The 16,711-nt window shown below is 39.6% G+C and overlaps 2 protein-coding genes across 2 annotated transcripts; one reads left to right on the forward strand and one right to left on the reverse strand.

Moving 5' to 3' along the window:
* Positions 1 to 6,075: 6,075 nt before the first annotated feature.
* On the forward strand, positions 6,076 to 9,864 carry LOC104601144 (uncharacterized). Its single transcript, XM_010264371.3, has 6 exons — positions 6,076 to 6,799; positions 7,152 to 7,248; positions 8,023 to 8,159; positions 8,713 to 8,788; positions 8,895 to 8,955; positions 9,380 to 9,864. Exons 1-5 carry the CDS (start codon positions 6,683 to 6,685, stop codon positions 8,909 to 8,911), a joined length of 444 nt encoding a protein of 147 aa, XP_010262673.1. The 5' UTR covers positions 6,076 to 6,682; the 3' UTR covers positions 8,912 to 8,955; positions 9,380 to 9,864.
* A 2,629-nt stretch (positions 9,865 to 12,493) lies between these two features.
* Positions 12,494 to 13,524, reverse strand: MEE60 (maternal effect embryo arrest 60). The gene has a single exon (XM_010264373.3). The coding sequence runs from the start codon at positions 13,269 to 13,271 to the stop codon at positions 12,738 to 12,740; it is 534 nt and encodes a 177-aa protein (XP_010262675.1). The 5' UTR covers positions 13,272 to 13,524; the 3' UTR covers positions 12,494 to 12,737.
* Between the last annotated feature and the right edge of the window lie 3,187 nt (positions 13,525 to 16,711).

The raw sequence follows: 16,711 nt of genomic DNA on the forward strand, positions 1-16,711 counted from the left end.
ACCTCCAAAATCAGAGATCTCCATCTGTTGTAAAAATTGTTTCAGGCCATCCATGATCCATGTAGAAGAAGCTTTGGGACAGTTTTTGCTGTAAAGTGAATTAATGTTCTCTTTTTCTGAAACCAAAAACGAGGAGGGTTAGAGAATGGTCAACAACTTCTTTATAAAGGAGGCTTGCTTTGTCTCTTTTTCATTGTTCCCTCTTAATAGTCAATCACCCAATACAGTGTAAGCAAGGTTTCTCACTTTCTCACCAAAGGGAGAAACATGCAAGTACCAAGGAAGCAGGTGGAAAGCTAATGTCTTGAAATTTGCAAAATCGAAGCATGCAACAAATCTGCTGATTAGTCAGTCGATCGAATCAACTCGTGAGTCAAGCACTGCATGCATTAAAAAAATAATAATAACTAAATCTAACAAGTACATAAAAAAATGTAAGCAGGGATTATATTCCTTTTGTGAATAAAGGGCTACAAATCAGCATGGCACGATTCCAGGCTAAGGATTGGTCCAGATGTTAGCTTGCCGAGTTTCTCTCAATATAGGCAACCTTTTTCAAAGGAATTCTCATTCTTATTCACGGGTACGTGTATCCAATACTGTTGTGTGGTTGCAATTCACGGCCAATAGAGAGTGAGCAGGAAATCCCCTTCGATCTTTCTGGGTCGGTTCGACTTATATATACGACCAAACCTACTTAAAAAAGAATGTTGACTTGGTCAAATTCTCAGTACCATTCAAGGTTGCGTGTGTTGTTACTGTTACAGAAACCACGATTTGGCCCACAGGTTGGCAACCCGTAACCAGCCATCTTTCTGGATCAATTCAACTACTTATGGACCAAATCTGCAATCAATTATAAAATCATACATATATATCTACTGGTTCATGAAGAACACTAGCAGTCTTGGTACCACACGCCAAAACCCTTTTGAGCACAACAGGACAAGATATAAACAGGTAATTAACATCACTAGCTAACTAAACCCCATCTGTCCAATGCAAAATATAAAAAGAGAGAGAAAAAAAAAAACTGATTTTCATATCTTTACATAATAAAATAACCAAAATTAATAAGCCTAGTAAAGCGTCATAGTTGTAATTGTAAATGGGACAAGTGATGAGATTTCGGTTAGCCCCAAAAAATGCCAGGCAAAGTCACTGTTGCCTTCAATTTTGACAAGGCGAATCAAACTCCCCCTCCAAATAACCCCCCAAAGGCCCAAACCAAAGCCAAGAATAAAGATGCCCAAATCCAAATTCTCGATAATTGTGAAGGAAAAAAATTCGATTTACTTGAAAAAAGAAAAAGCTGTGAGCCTTACTGGACGACACTATCCATGTGGGAAATGTAGAGAGATCCTTTTCACCAAAAATAAAGTTGCAAATTCTATTTTTATAGTAAGGGATTGCAGGGTCCATTGACATTCTATGATATACTTGTGTTGAAGTAGAATAAATTTAGTTTCGTCACGTGCTCAAAAATCGAACTACTATTTAAAATGTAATGGGTTTGGTCCATACCCAATTGATACGTTTGGCATTGCTCTAAAAAGTGGAAACTGGAAAGTGCTTCTGATTAAGTATTAATTGTATGGATAACAACCACTTGAAAGAGTGGGTTCCAATCGTCCAGACCCAATAAGAGTTGTTGGACTTGGGCTTCAACCTAAAAGTGTGGGGTCTTTTTGTTTTGATATGAAGATAAGACCTGCAAATTAGATGCCTTGGATTAATTATAAGGATCTGCACACATTATGGAATATTTGGTGGTAAAAGAACTTCCTAATCTACATACTTCAAATCTATTTGTCCATGTCAGCTTATTCCGTTTCCTCCTCGTATTGTTTTTTAATCTTCAGAATTCTGTGTTTTTTTTTTTTTTTAATCTAAAAAACGTTAAACATTGGGATATTTAAACTCACAAGCAACTAATTCAATTTCCTTTTAATTAGGATTCTGAAAGTGATCACTTCCCCATAGAACATAAGGCATTTTTTAATACCAACCCCGACCCATGCATTTCTAGTATGGATAGGATAATAAAAGGCAATTTCCTCGCTTATTAACATATATACTCCACAAGTTGAGCTTAGGCTGCAGGCCGGGCCTAAGCTAGAAAAGTTGAGTTTGGCCTATACTTGTGTTGGGTTTGGGCTGAGCTCTCCAGAAACCTAAGCCTGGTCCAAACCATCCCAATTCCACATAAATATATATCCATATATGTGTATATGTACATTTGTAAATAAAATATATACATATATTCAATCAATTTTGTTTTGAATTTGGGCCATAAAACCTAATAAAAAAATGATTATATAAAAAGATAATATATAATTTTTTTTAAACCCGACCAACCCAACTCGACCCAGTGCAAAGCCGCAAATCTAAACCCAACTCAAATTATGTTGGATTAGGTTGTGCCAGAGATGATATGGTTCGACTAGGCCTGAACCCGAGGTTTACACCTTTAGGGTTGGGTCTGGGTTGACCTTCATTCCTATCCAACTCACACGAGTTGCACCCTTACACGTACTAATTTTTATATGAACCTATAGATAATGAACAATTAAAAATATAATATAATTACGCTTATTCCTCTTGATATTTTTGTCTGTATTAACCAAATTAATATTATATCCACCCATTTGTTGGATATTTGCATCCTCAATGATTAATCAATCATCCAGTATATTTTATTTATTTATCTATTTTTAATTGTATGAGTTTGGCAACATTCTGTAGTCATCAAAATGGAATTTTGCTTTCACAATTTAAAAAAGTGGTTTCTCTCTCTCTCTCTGTTCAAAAAAATTCTTATGTCAGTCTCAAGTAATACAAACCGTATTAAATGGAATTTTGCTACGTACCAAGTAATACAAACCGATCGACATGGGAGATTACTGGGTATTCGATGGCAATTTGCACGAGAAAAAACCTTTTTTTTTTCTGTTAAGATTTCAATGGCTACATTTAACTTAGGCAGAAAATAAGATTTCACTGTCCTTGGACAGTCTGTTTCCAAAGGATCACAGAGAAATATTCCTGCATCCAAAAGTCAGAACGTTAGTTCCGTAGTTGGATTTGAATTCGAGCAAAGATAAAAAGAAGGGCAAAATACAAAAACATCCCCTCAAGTTTCTGACAATCATAAAAACCTTTCCTATAGTTTTATTATAGTAAAAATCTCCCCTTTATTTTTCAAAAATTCAATAAATATCTCCCTTCCGTCAATAATCAACACAAAAAACACCAAAGCGATGATCATTTTTTTCAAAATACCTATTTTACCCTTTTATAAATTAATATATTCTATTTGTACTAAAATACCCCTATCTCGATAATTTCATAATCCGCTCGAACTGTTCATCTTCTTCCTCATTAAGCACAGTGCTGGAATGGTGTGCACTCCCCCCTACAACCTTCCCTCTTCTTTAATTTCCTCTCTCTCTCTTAATTAATCTTTTCCCTTCCTCCTCATCTCCCATCGTTTTGACTTTCTTCTGTCACTGCAAACACCCCTTGGTTACCGATTTCATCTATTCGAACAATAGTAGTAGCTGAGCTACTGTGCCACTGCTGCAACTATGGTCCCCATTTTTCTCAATCATTCTCTCTCTCTCTCTTCTTCTTCTTCTTCTACCTTCAATTCCTTTCATTTGTAACATGAAACGACCGCCTCTGCTTCTACCAATCAATCCTCTGTCGACTAGGTCTGAATCTCTAGACTCCCTCTTACCTTTTTCTTCCATTACATTTCCTTTTTTTCATCTTCTCCTCTCTAGCATTTTTTTTCTCTTTTATTTTATTCCCATACCTCTCCACCATGCTTCCTCTTGTAATGAACGAGAAATTAGAGTACAGTTCCCATTGCTGAACGAAATTCCTAGTATCATCGTTGGACGGGTACTGGGAATCGGTAAGCATCGACATCCGATGTGTTAGTGGACTAGACAATTAAGCTATAAGCACCATTTTCCCATCCCTATGCAATGAAACTTTGAATCGATGACCATTGACGGGTCTGTCTCGGTTGGCCATCCATACAACTGTCTTGTCCATTAAGTTGGTATACCAGATTGAGAAGTTGTATGGTTTGTGCTCATCGGGTAGAATCCACAGATGAACCATTTGTTAGGAGAGATAAGAACGTTTGAAGCAAAATCTTCAACTGATAGAGAGGAACATCTGTTCAAATAACTCCTTGGGGTTGAAAATGCAAAAGAAGAGTAAAAGAAGAAGACACTGAACATAAGAGAAAAAAAGAATTGGGTGTCCCATGTTCGAGAAAAGATAAATTGATCTTAGAATTCGTTTGAAATATTTTTGGAAAACATCGACTTAATGCTTTTACCAAGGAGGACACTCAAATTTTCAACGATAATAACGTAAAGGCCATGAATGAAAGAGAACATAATGCATAGTCATCGGCTAATCGTCGCTAGAGGCTCATCTCTTTTTCTCTTCAAGGTTCGCTGAATTCATTTGCATTGGAAGCAATCAGTGTTCGGCGGAACCTGTAGTTTGGTAGGAAAGTTACTCAATCAAACTTCACCGAAATTGGCTATTACCGTCAATTTTTTAAAGCCACATGTGTAGAAGTTCTGGAGGTAGTTCCGACAGTTCGTGACAGAAAACTCTTACAATTGCACATCTTCGCAAGTTTTGGAGGCAGTTCCGATAATTCGTGGCGGAAAACTCTTACAATTGCACATCTTCACAAGTTCCAACTAACAGAAATTGTTTAGAGTCGGTGAAGGCCAAGCTGGAGGATGGCGTCCTTACAATCTCCTTGGCCAAGCTGTCCCTGGACCAGATCAAGGGCCTAGAGTGGCCGGAATCGAAGGTGGTGAGGGGGAGCAAGCAAAGCTTAGTGAGATTTAACGTTTTCCGTTTGGATCAATGAAGAAAGAGAGATTTTTGTTAAATTTCTTAAAAGTTTAAGGGAGGTTTTTGTTAAAGTAAAACTATAGGAGAGATTTTTATGATTATAAGAAATTTGAGGGGAGATTTTTATATTTTACCCTAAAAAGAAAAAGAAGCCAACTAGAACTAGGTTATCCAACGAGAGACTCGTCTTCCTATATATGATGTGGCTTAAAGAATTTTATCCCTGAATAATGTACACTAAGGGCTGTTTGGCAATGGCTGAATTGAATGATTTATTGTTTAGTAGATTGTTAAGAGTTGGACATTCAGCAACTTCAGCCATTATCAAACGGCAGAAGACCAAAGTAACCTTTGGTTACAATGGGTTCTCAAATAAAAAAGATAGTAGTCTTTCAATCTTTGACGAATGAGTGGAAAAGTGGGAGTTATTGTGGCAGCCGGTGAGAAATTGTTGGCGGGATATATAGGGAAGATGACGTGGCACATGGCAGAGGTAGAATACCAATGCAACATGCGGCGACTAGTAGAGATCGATGTCAAAAATATTTGCCAGGTGGACTCCCTTCCCCTAGTATCCATATCTTGCCATGTTCCCTTTCTCCTTCCCCCTCTTTTATTTCTTTTGTTTTATTTGTTGGGTATCTTGTCAGATGTTGATTCCATATAAAAATAAATATAAAACAATTGACGATTCAGTGGGTGGCCCCGGGAGAATAAGGCTTCTACTTTCAAGTTTCATCCACAATCTCTTTCTAACTTGGATGCTGCTGTGCTGTAGCCTGTAGTAAGAATGTAAGATCATGGCCGGGGCATTGTTTCTTGATCCGACCCACTTGCCCATTTTCTGTTTCCCTTCCCACATTCTCAACTGAATTAATTAGTTGGGTAGCTACTATTACCTGAGCTAACTAACTTTGTTCGAGCAAATCAGTTTATCTTTACTCAGCTTTCCTTCCTGTGTCCCATTGACTTATACTTATTTGGTAGATCAGTAATATTCTTCTACTTTTTTGATAAAAACACAAACTTCCCATTCATTCATTCCCATCTGCAGAAGAATCGGATGGATACCCTACATATACCGGTTGATCCGACAAGCAGATAAACTAGATAAGGTGGTTTCTCTACCCGGCCCCTCTGGCCCTCTCTCTATCTCTATCTCTGCTTCAACAGCTACAGTTTGTTGATGGACAAAAAAAGAGCCAAAGAGGAAAAGGCAGAGGAAAGGAATTGAATGACGGAGGGTTGACTCACAAACTGGGGAAGGAGGGAGGAAGAGGTTGTTATTATCCGTTGGCGTCAACGTGGCTGTAAATGTGTTGGAAATTGGGCGGGAGGTCCACCTGGCGAGAATGCGGACCCACGTGTCGCTTATCCGTTAGGTTTTGTTCGTTGGAGGGGAAGAAGATGGGTTACAGAGGGAGAGAGAGAGAGAGAGAAGAGAATCAGATCAGATACACAAGGAAATCGTCGGCGAGTGAAATAAAAGAAGAAAATAGCGAGGTGCTTTAAGTGACAGCACATGAGCGGCACGCCGGGGCCGTCTTTTTTGGGTTATAAATTATCCTTAAGAGACGGTTTCGCCTTCTCGTCAGTGTCTAGTCGTTTGAATCTTCACGTGTTTTCTCTGTTCATTTCTTATCTTCTTGTTCCTCTGCAAATATTATCCTGCTTCCTTGATTTGGGTTTTCCGGGACCTGAGACCGGTGGTTGTTGGAGATATCAATCAGTGTTCTGAGGTAGTCTTATTTGTTAATTGAGAAAGAGAGCAACAGAGAGGAAAGAAAGAAGTATGGAAGGTAGGAAGCAAGTGGGCTCTTCTTCTTTCCCTTCCGACCTTTTCGGTGTCAAGGACTCCTCTTCCTCTTCGTCGGGAATCTTTGGGTCTGTTTTTCCGTCGACTTCGACGGTATTATTTTCTTCGTCTTATTGTTTTTTTCTGCTTCCCTTTACCTTTGATCTTTTGGGTCTGTTGTTGTCCATCCTTTGACGCATTGGGTTTTGTCATTTGTTTGATATGTTTGTTGGGTTTTGCATAATTGATTGGTTTTACAAAAGAATGAAAAGAAGGGCAAGAAGAGATTGTTTTGGATTGAATAACAAGTTCTAACCTGCATGTTGTAATGGGTTTGTGTAAAGCTTGTTTTGTAGGCTCTTCTGTAGGACATATTAATCGCTGATTCTGCTAATGTATTTGTTTTTCGTTGGCTTTTGTGCATTTGTGCTGAATTTCTCTTTTCTTTTTGCTTTTCTGATGCCAGGCCATAGGCAGGGATATTTCTCACTCTGAGCTAATTGGGTCATTGAGAAACCAGGACAAGGCTAATCCCGTCTGCAACACTAAACAGGGAGTTGCAGGTTTGAAGACACTCGATTTAACGGATACAATGAACAGCTTAGCTTTAGCCTTTAGGGGATACCAATGGTCTTACAAATTCATTAGACAATCTTGATGGTTGTTCTATATATTTTGCTCATGTCAATAAATCGTAGTTTCAGTTCTGCTTGCATGTTCCAATATATGAACCTTTTCCTTTCTCAACTGGCTGAGGCATAACTTGCAGAGTTTTTGAACATTTTGTCTAGATTCTGTTTTTACAAAGTTTGGCTTACCTCCAAACCTTTATCCTTCCTTGTAATGAATTATTCAAAATATACTTCATCCTACCAATCACCTCTTCAGGAGTTCAGTGAACTTCCCCACCAATAAGATTGTGAGTTGATCATCCTCAAAGATTGTTGTTTTATTATCCAAACACGTTTTGGTCACTTGAGTTCAGTTCATCCTTTTCGTGTAGATTTAGACAAGAGTATCTATTGAATTCATTCCTGGTGTGCTTTTCTAGCCTCATTCTTTGACTTTCAGAGTAAAACTTAAACAAGCAAACCTCTTCTATTGGAGGTGCAACCATGTGATTCTAAGTGACTCTTGTATAAAATATTTTTGTACTCTATCACTTTACTTAAGCCAATAACAAATGATGCTTTATATGAGAATTTCATCCTTTTCACACTATACTCATCTCTGCCATTATTACTGGATTATTTTTCAACTTTGATGTCTTCTCACCTTCAGAAAACATGAATTTCTGGTGAATGTCTCTCCTGGACTTACATGTGGTCTCTTCTCAGAGAAAAAAGCTCAATACAGCGAAGGGAACAACCATGGCACAGTAGAACCATGCTTTCTCAGCTCGTCTCTTTACTATGGTGGCCAGGATGTTTATTCTCAATCTCCAAACATCCGAAGCTCTGGGTCATACCCTATCGTGAGTACAATTCATAAATATTCTACCATTACATGTTTATGCAAAATTTTTTAAACATGATTGATAGAGGCACGCATGTGTATGAGTCACCAATGATCAACCTGGACCACTTCTTGGATAGTTGAATGGACCAGTAGTCCAAAAGAATCATCACCCACTCATCAATCTAGAGCCAATAATAGAAACCAAACTTTTTAACATTTGGAGAAGGTTCATGAATCAGAACCAATATTCAAAAGATGTGCACCAGTCAAGAGGCTAGCATTCACATTATGATGGGAAGGTGTGGCACATAGACAACCAGGAAAACAGGGGACATTATTCCTATTTATTTTACTGAAGTCCATATGTTAGATGTGATGAAACCTTTTACCAGAAAAGATATTCAGCAGTTCAACCAATATTCCTTTATTCTTGATATGGAGTAGTACCCTCTTTGAATAGGGATTTATACAAGGAATGTTATTCATGCTCCCTAAGAGCGTGTGTATTCCTCTGTTGTTGTTCAACCCAGGATCTAATCTTCTAACATGGGCAATCTGTTTTATATCAGTTCAAGAAAGATGGAGGAGAAGATGATCCAAATGGAAGCAGCTTGAACAGTGCCTCTAGGGGAAATTGGTGGCAAGGTATGAAATAATGGCTCGTATTGGAAACGGGAGGAACTTTCTGAGAGAGTTTCACTTTTGGAGTTTAGACAACAGAATGCTAACATCTTGATTTTTCCAACTGCAGGATCACTCTATTATTAAAGCCTTGTCTGCCAGAGTATATTCATTCTCCGTTTATAAATAAGGTATTTAATTTATTAGAATCATTTATGGTGATTCTATATTGACCCTTTGTCAAAATTAAACGTTTATTTATTCCATTTCTCTGAGGGGTTTCATATCCCAAAGCCCGAGACAAATTAACCATGGTTATTGGTCAAATCAAGTTTGTTATTGTCTTCTATTCCATTTCTCTGAGTAAAAAAAAGTTGTAAAATTGGTAAGCTAAATGCCAAGGAATTTGTCTATGGGAAAGAGTGAACTTTTATTTGGTATTTATGTGAAGAGATTCTTGTGGAATTCATGAAAATGGTAGCCTGAGTGGGTCTGAATTTGCTTGAATCATGTAATGCTTTATTTTGGTCAATTTGGTGTGGTAAAATGCGTCCTATTTCATTGCCAGATGTCCGACTAATCATTTGCTGTTTTTTTTGGTTGCATACTTTCCAGGAACTAATGAAGTCTGAGAAGCTGTTTAAGATCTTCTCTTCGTTAATATAGAAGAATATGTGTCATAAATATCTATAGTTGGCCCAGCGTGGGAGTAGATTCCTGATGTGTTTGTTTCTGCTTCTCCAAGTGAAAGGTGGAGCGCAGAACCTTTTATAGGTATAATTTTGTTTTATAGTAGGTTTTAGTCGAGAAAGATGTTAACTGTTAAGGAGTGATATGCAACATTAACATTTGCTACTGCTTTCTGGCTGCACATCTCTGGAATAGGAATTTAGTCTTCTGACCCAATATTCTATATGTGGTTAGTCAATGTTGCTTGGCTTTCAGCACCAAGTTGTAGCTATGAATATATATGTTGTGGGCCTGTTTTCTTTTTACATCCAAAGTTGAAAAAAGAGACAATATGATAGTTGCAAATTCGACTGTTAGTCTCCATTGATATTTATTATGGGATAATGGCTCTTTCCAGTTTCCATGTATAATATGAACCTGACCATGATTCAGAGAGAGAGAGAACTGATTAATACTTCGGACGATATCGATATATTTTTTTTTTATTTTTTTTCGAACCACAAGTACTAAGACCAAACAGAGAAAACATACGGATCAAAACCATTTGCAAACATCCAAGACATCATCCAAAATATGCTGAAAGGCGTAAGGCGTTAGGCGTTAGTCTATCTTAATAAGATGACCCTTAAACTGCCTGTGTTTCTTCAAATTCATCTCCATTATAAACTTTACTTCTGCATATCCAAAGACTTGGCCATGCTGCTACTGTCAAAGCCTTCATTTATGCTTTAATGATCTTTGGCTGATGCCTGATGGAGAGGCCACTTATTTGACGCAATAAAGTCGCAGCAAAATATCGATATGCTCAATACTGCATTTTGTGCCTTTTTTTTAATTTTTTTCGCAACCGGTTCAGGGGGCTGGTTTAGGGCTCTTCCACCCCCTGAATCAGTCAGACCCCAATAAACTCATTGTAGAGATATATCGGAGGGGTCCCGGAACGATACATATCGACGTATCGATACTATGAACCTTGGGAAAAACTACTGCAAAAGCATGTAACTTGGGAAAAACTAAATGGCAATTACCTTCACACATGTAACCTAGAGGTTGCAACTAGGGAGAAATGGTAAAAGAAACCTTGATTTGGCTCAAGAACTCTTGGCAGTCGCAGAAGGCATAACAATGCAGACACAACTTGGGTTCGTGCCCATGTTATTCACTTGAAGGCAGCACTTGTCACTTTCCTCTTTCCTCTCTGTTGTCAGACTTCAGCATGCTCATCTTGTGCTGCTAACGTACAACGAGCCAATTTCCAAGCCTCTCTTTCAGCTGAAGATTCCCACACTCACCAGTCCCATCAACCTCTGCAAGGTCCAAATACCTGTAACTAAAAGAAATCCCTAAAAAGGATGATCTACTTTACTTGAACCTTCAATTTTTTCCTCAACAACTGTGGTGAGAAAATCCTCCTCCATCCAGTTACATTTGTATTATTGCCCGCACCAACTCCTGAAATGGGTTAAGGATGATCTGGCTAGTTCCAACTCCAAACACTATGGAAGTAGGCACCTGCTATGATGATCTTCTCAATCCTCCCTTATTTTCTTATCATTAGGTATGCTGTATGCAAAGAGCCTTCATAAGCAGCATCCGTCCTAGTAGCCACAATCAAGTTAAAGCCTCTAACCACCTGACTCTTCTTCTCCAAAGTTCCACTTCCATCTAACCATATTTTACAGTGAAACTACATTAAGTGAAAATGTGCAGTCCATCTCTGAGCCAACAAAACACCCTATAATACTTACGAACGTCCTATCCAACACTGGCTTACCAAAATGCATTGTTTCTAGCAAGTAAGTACCAAAGGTATAAATCCAACTTGAGCCTGAAGAGTTGGGTTATGCATTGCACAATCTTGCCGTGCCCGTTGTTTCTTTTCCATTGGCCCAAAGACTAGGAACCCAAGGTCTTTGTATCTACCACCCCAATTTTCCACTTTAAAATATTCTTGGATGTTCTCTGTCCGTAAATCTCCCAGTCATCTCCAAAACCAGAACTCCATATTCAGGAACGCCAGTCATCTATCTAAATTTTCTCACTTCTCAAGTCTTGGCTTGAAGATTTCCTCATCAACACCACTAATGTAATAATGGTGTGAACTCGTTCATCCGGTATCATGTAATTCCTCTTCAGAAGACCACCAGCATGACCGTAGGTGCGACCAGGAAATAACTGCAAAGTGGATATGTCTGGAGTTCTTCATGAGTGCAAACAAACTCCTGAATGATGCCAGAATGTATGGTCTCATTCTCATAGACAAACCCAATGCCAAGAAACAGCAATTCTTTTAACAAGAATCACAAAAGGTTAGTTAGAATTGTTGCTTAGGAGTACACAAGGTAACGAGCAGCTGTTGGTTTGGGTGGGTAAAAATGTGTTTTGGTCTTTCAGTATCTAGGGAACAAGAGGTGATGAGTGTGTGGAGTTCATGGCCTCTTTTGACAAGACCAGGGCGGAGAGTTAATGAATGTCATTCAAGTCCTCTGGCAAGATTCCTATGTGTCCAATTCTTGAAGTTTGAGTAGCTTCTGAGGTGGTTATAAGAAGGATAGGAAAATAGAAGAGAAGAATGGGTAGGCTTTGGTTTTGCAGCATGATGGGCTTTGAGGAATTGCAGGGGCCTAAGCAATGAGACCAAAAGAGAAATGAAAACGAACAGAGGAAGGAGATGATAAAGAGGAAGTAGCAAAAAGAATTGAAAACAAAGATGACATATTTATTGCTTGCCATCTCCTGATAGGGAATGGGTGAGGCCAGAACTCAGAACACAGAGCTATTTAAAACTTGAATGCTGTATCTCAAAACTATAAACTTGAATGACTGATGCCCATCTCCACCCCAAATTGCCAATTTTGCAGCGAAAGGTCATAGCAAATCAAGTAATATTTAGTATCATAAATCCATCCAACAACCAAAAGGAGAGAAAAATAAAAATAAAATAGAAAAACTATCCTTTCCTCTTTCTGCAAAAAATCCGGAACTTTCTTTACGAATAAAAATTCCTGTAGTTCTGAAATAAACTCATTGACTGATATTCAATCTTATAAAGATGGGATGAACATAAATTGCTATCTCATTACAATTTCATCAATTCATGCATCAGAAAATTTCGACAGGAAGTATGTTTTTTTTTTTCCAATTTCTTTTTCGTTGTTTAAGATGAAAAATAAATCTTTTTTATTCCTTGCCCTTTTCTCATCAGTGTGATGCTCATACAGTATACAAGTAACCTATCTATCAAGAGCTTAAAGACGAAAACCAAGAAAGGGAAAGTGGAAAGTTAGCGAGTAAAAGCGTACAAGACGGTGAAGACATAAATGAGAAGTGCAGCGGGGACAAAGATGAGAAGAGGAACAATGGCCCCATAGCTGTAGAATCTCCCACAAGAGAAAGTCCCAAGCTTGATCTGAACAACGTTCACCAACGCCATCATCAGGCACCCACACCCGCAGAGCGACCCAACTGCCGAAACCATGATTCCGACTCGTAACGCCGACTTGTTAACGCGCGCCATCATGCCATCGTGCACATCGGAGTTCTTTGCAATCCTGATGGCCTGTTTGAGCCCCAGAGCGATGAGGCTGGAGAATAGGAAGGAGCTGAAGGAGTAGACATGGAAGGCAATGAGGTCTTCAGCAACTTTTGGGCTAGGAAAGCAATTGGGATCGTCGATGAGACTATTGTTGGGGTCGGTGGGGTTCCAAGCCAGGCCGATGAAGACTGCTAAGGTGAAAAGAGAGTTAACGTTAACGATACCGTCGAGGGCCATTATGTGGATGCTCGTTCCGAACCTCCGGAGACGCTGGCCGTCCATTTCAAACCGCCAGTAAAAGATCTGGCTGGAAAAACTAAATGAATATGGATTTTCAGAAGGGAACAGCCGAACCGAACGGAGAATGAAGAGGCGGAAGGAATTAAAGGTTATCTTGAGTTGCTTGTGTGGGAGGGGAAGGAGCAAAGGAGTATTGGAGCAAGCATGTGGAGCAACAGCAGTTTGGCTTGCGCAGGTCCCTTTTCCTTCCGCTCGGGCATGACACGTTAATTCATTCAAACTGCTCGTCTTTTTTGTGACAAAAAAGAAAAGGGTAAAATATAAAAACTTCCCCTGAAGTTTCTGACAATTATAAAAATCTCCTCTCTAATTTCCTTTCAATAAATACCTCTTTTGAACTTTTGCAAAAATCAATAGAAACCTTCCTTCGGTCACTAACCCATATGATTGAATCTCTGATTTGGTTTTTGTGGGTTTCAACAAATTCGTGCTTTTATTGTACGTCTTTGGAATCATGGACACTTATTGGCTAAACGTTTTGTATTTGATTTATTTGAAAAATCCAGAAAAACAATAATGAATTTATTTATTAACACTTATGTACTATTAATCACTATATCAACAAAATTGTGAATAAATGCCTATCGGTTGGAGAAAACGCTAAAATGAAGCTTCCCCCAATAATAAGCGCACACATAAACCAAAGCCTACTTTTGCAAATCCCTATATATACTGATTTACATAATGGGAGAAATGTTGATGTGGCACTTATGTGACAATATTTATTTAATAAATGCCTATGATTCCAAACACCCCAATTGTTTTTGTTTTTTTATTGGGTGAAGTATAACTCTAGTTGGTCCCCGATTTCTTATTGGTTAGCTGCTAGTTACTTAATTTACAAGCCACCAATGGTGTTAGTAACATCTTCAAAAGGAAAAAGAAAATGTTAACGAATTATAGCGTAGAAGGGGAATTGATTTCTTGTCGCCTTGATTATTTTTTCATGCGGTATTGGTGAGAGATTACTCGCATCTATTTGTGAAGTACAATCCTCATAGCAACAGAAACGAAACTCTGGTGAAAAATTGCTTGAAGGGGGAAATAGATATTACAAACAATGAAGAACAGTTGCCGATAAAGAACAGTGGCTGGTGAAGAACAGTTTCCAGAAAATGTGAAATATTCTTAGGTGAATGAAATATTTTGAATGATGGTGCCACTGCAAGTGCTTATTAGTATTAGGGTTTAAATTCTATTCTGTAATTTTGAAAAAGACTCATAAAATCGCAAGAGTATTGTTAATCGAATGAGAACATTTTTAGAATTTTAATATATTTTCAATGATTCTCTAACGATTAATTAATCGTAATTCTACAATTTTACACATTTTCCATCAACGGAAGGGAGGTTTCTGTGATTTTTTCAAAATTTCAAGGGAGATATTGTTATGATTGTTAGAAACTTAGTGAAAGATTTTGTAATTTACCCAAAAAGAAAATGGAGGGTAATTACTTTCGCTGTTTCGTTAGGTTCTTTCATTCTTATTCGAGTAATTCTAGTGAACAAAGAATTTGTATAACTGTTGAAAGTTGGCCCTGCACAAAATGAATCCGGATTTCCCCTAAGAATCCTCCTAGCACCCACCTCATTTTTATGGTCTAAAAGCATTTTGTAGTCTATTGGGTTTCGTTAAGTGGCGTTACGGTAAGTTTTGTAGTATGATTTTAATATGGCATTTAATGTCTTTTTTCAGGGGGGATGGTCGAGGACTGCTGCTTATTCTTAGCACTCGATCCCAATTCCCAACACCATACATCCTTCATGGGCGGTCCTAGTTTATCGTGGCGTCACATGGAAAATATCTCAACTTTTGCATAGTATTATGTAATTCACGGGAGTAATGAATTGTGGGTAGACGTGGACGTGACTTAATATAAGGAGATTTAGAGTCGGTTATATATTATTAAGTTTCTCTAACGCATTATGCATGAGAAGTGATGAAGGGTGATTTGACCCGACCTCATCATAATAGGACACGTGGACGTGACTTAATATAAGCGATAAATCAGCACGACCAGTCCGACCAAGATCCAGCATGGCAGTTCGGCTACGAGATGACACTCCGATTACCCCGAGCTAAGGTTCTTCCAAGTCGGGAATATCCCGAGCTGAAGGCACTTCGGGTTGAGCTCGGGAGCCTCCTAAGTTAGAATAAATTTACTCCTGCCCAAACCTAAGTAGGCCACCTCGGGAAGAAGCACCTCGATACGGCACCTGCAGCTCGGCACAGGGTAGCTCGGTACAAGGCAGCCGCGGAAGAGTAGCTCGACGTATCACAAGAAACTCTCTTGTCTGACAATTGTACCTGCCAAACCTGGAGACCTGCACCCACGTCTCTCGCCAGGCGGTGTCATGCCTTCCAGCCCTGAGAGGTGTCCCTTGTCTAGCAGGGCCATACTCTGCAACGGTTACCTGCGCCCACCAACTCAGCCCTAGTAAGTAACGGCTGCAGCAGAGAATCAAAGGCAGTTATGCCAGATCTGTCAGAACACCGCTATATAAGAGCTCCGACCCCCAAAGAGCAAGGGTATTGCAACTTGCGTGATCTGCACTCTAGCTCTCTCATTTTTACTCTGCAACTCTCTCTTCCTGCTACTAACTTAAGCATCGGAGTGTTCCTGCCAGGCAAGTCCCCCGGGATCCTTCACCTTCTTCTCCTCCTCAGGTATCTCATCCGACGCCAGCTAGAAGCGAAGCCCCTTCCAGCTAGGAGTGACCAGGTTGCACATCATCAATTGGCGTCGTCTGTGGGAAACGCTTCGAAAAGCCTTCTTCCACCAAACTTTGCAACTTCAGTTTCCATGGCTTCCTCCAGCAATGCCAGACGCAGCGCAAAATGAGTGCCGCCGGGGAGCAACTTCAGGTCCCAGCAGTATGTATTGGACAGTTCACCGTCCCCCTCTCTGCAGATGGAGTTCCTACTTTGAATGTGCCTCAAATAATAGCACATGTGAACGCTCCACTCCCCTCCACAGTAGGAGCAACTTTCGCTGAACCATCCATTGTTCCTCCGGCAACCGGCCAAACCAGCTTGAAGACCTGGTGCACTGCATGCAAGCTATGCAGGCCCAAATGCAACAGTTTCAACAGTTTCAGCTGTATCAGCAGCAAGTGTTGCACCAAGTCTATCAGCACCAGTATCAACAGCAGTTTCCACCACTGCCCCAGAACCAGCAACAAGTTCCTCCTCGACACCCCACTGCACAGCAGGCCAAGCCCCGCCGTCGCAGCGAGCAACCCCCCCGTCGGGTAGAGACCTCACAAACTCAGAACCCTCTTGGGAGTCAGGTCTCATCCCGTGGGAGGGAAAGACAAGTTACTCCCCCCCACCTCGCAGCATGTAATCAAGTCGGGGGACTCTCAGCCGTCCAGGCCCGCATCACCTCGGCATTCGCAACTCTCTCTTCCCGCCAGGCAAG

This window comes from Nelumbo nucifera, chromosome 2 (genome assembly GCF_055504915.1).
Source record: "Nelumbo nucifera cultivar China Antique chromosome 2, China Antique-T2T, whole genome shotgun sequence".
Lineage (NCBI taxonomy): Eukaryota > Viridiplantae > Streptophyta > Magnoliopsida > Proteales > Nelumbonaceae > Nelumbo > Nelumbo nucifera.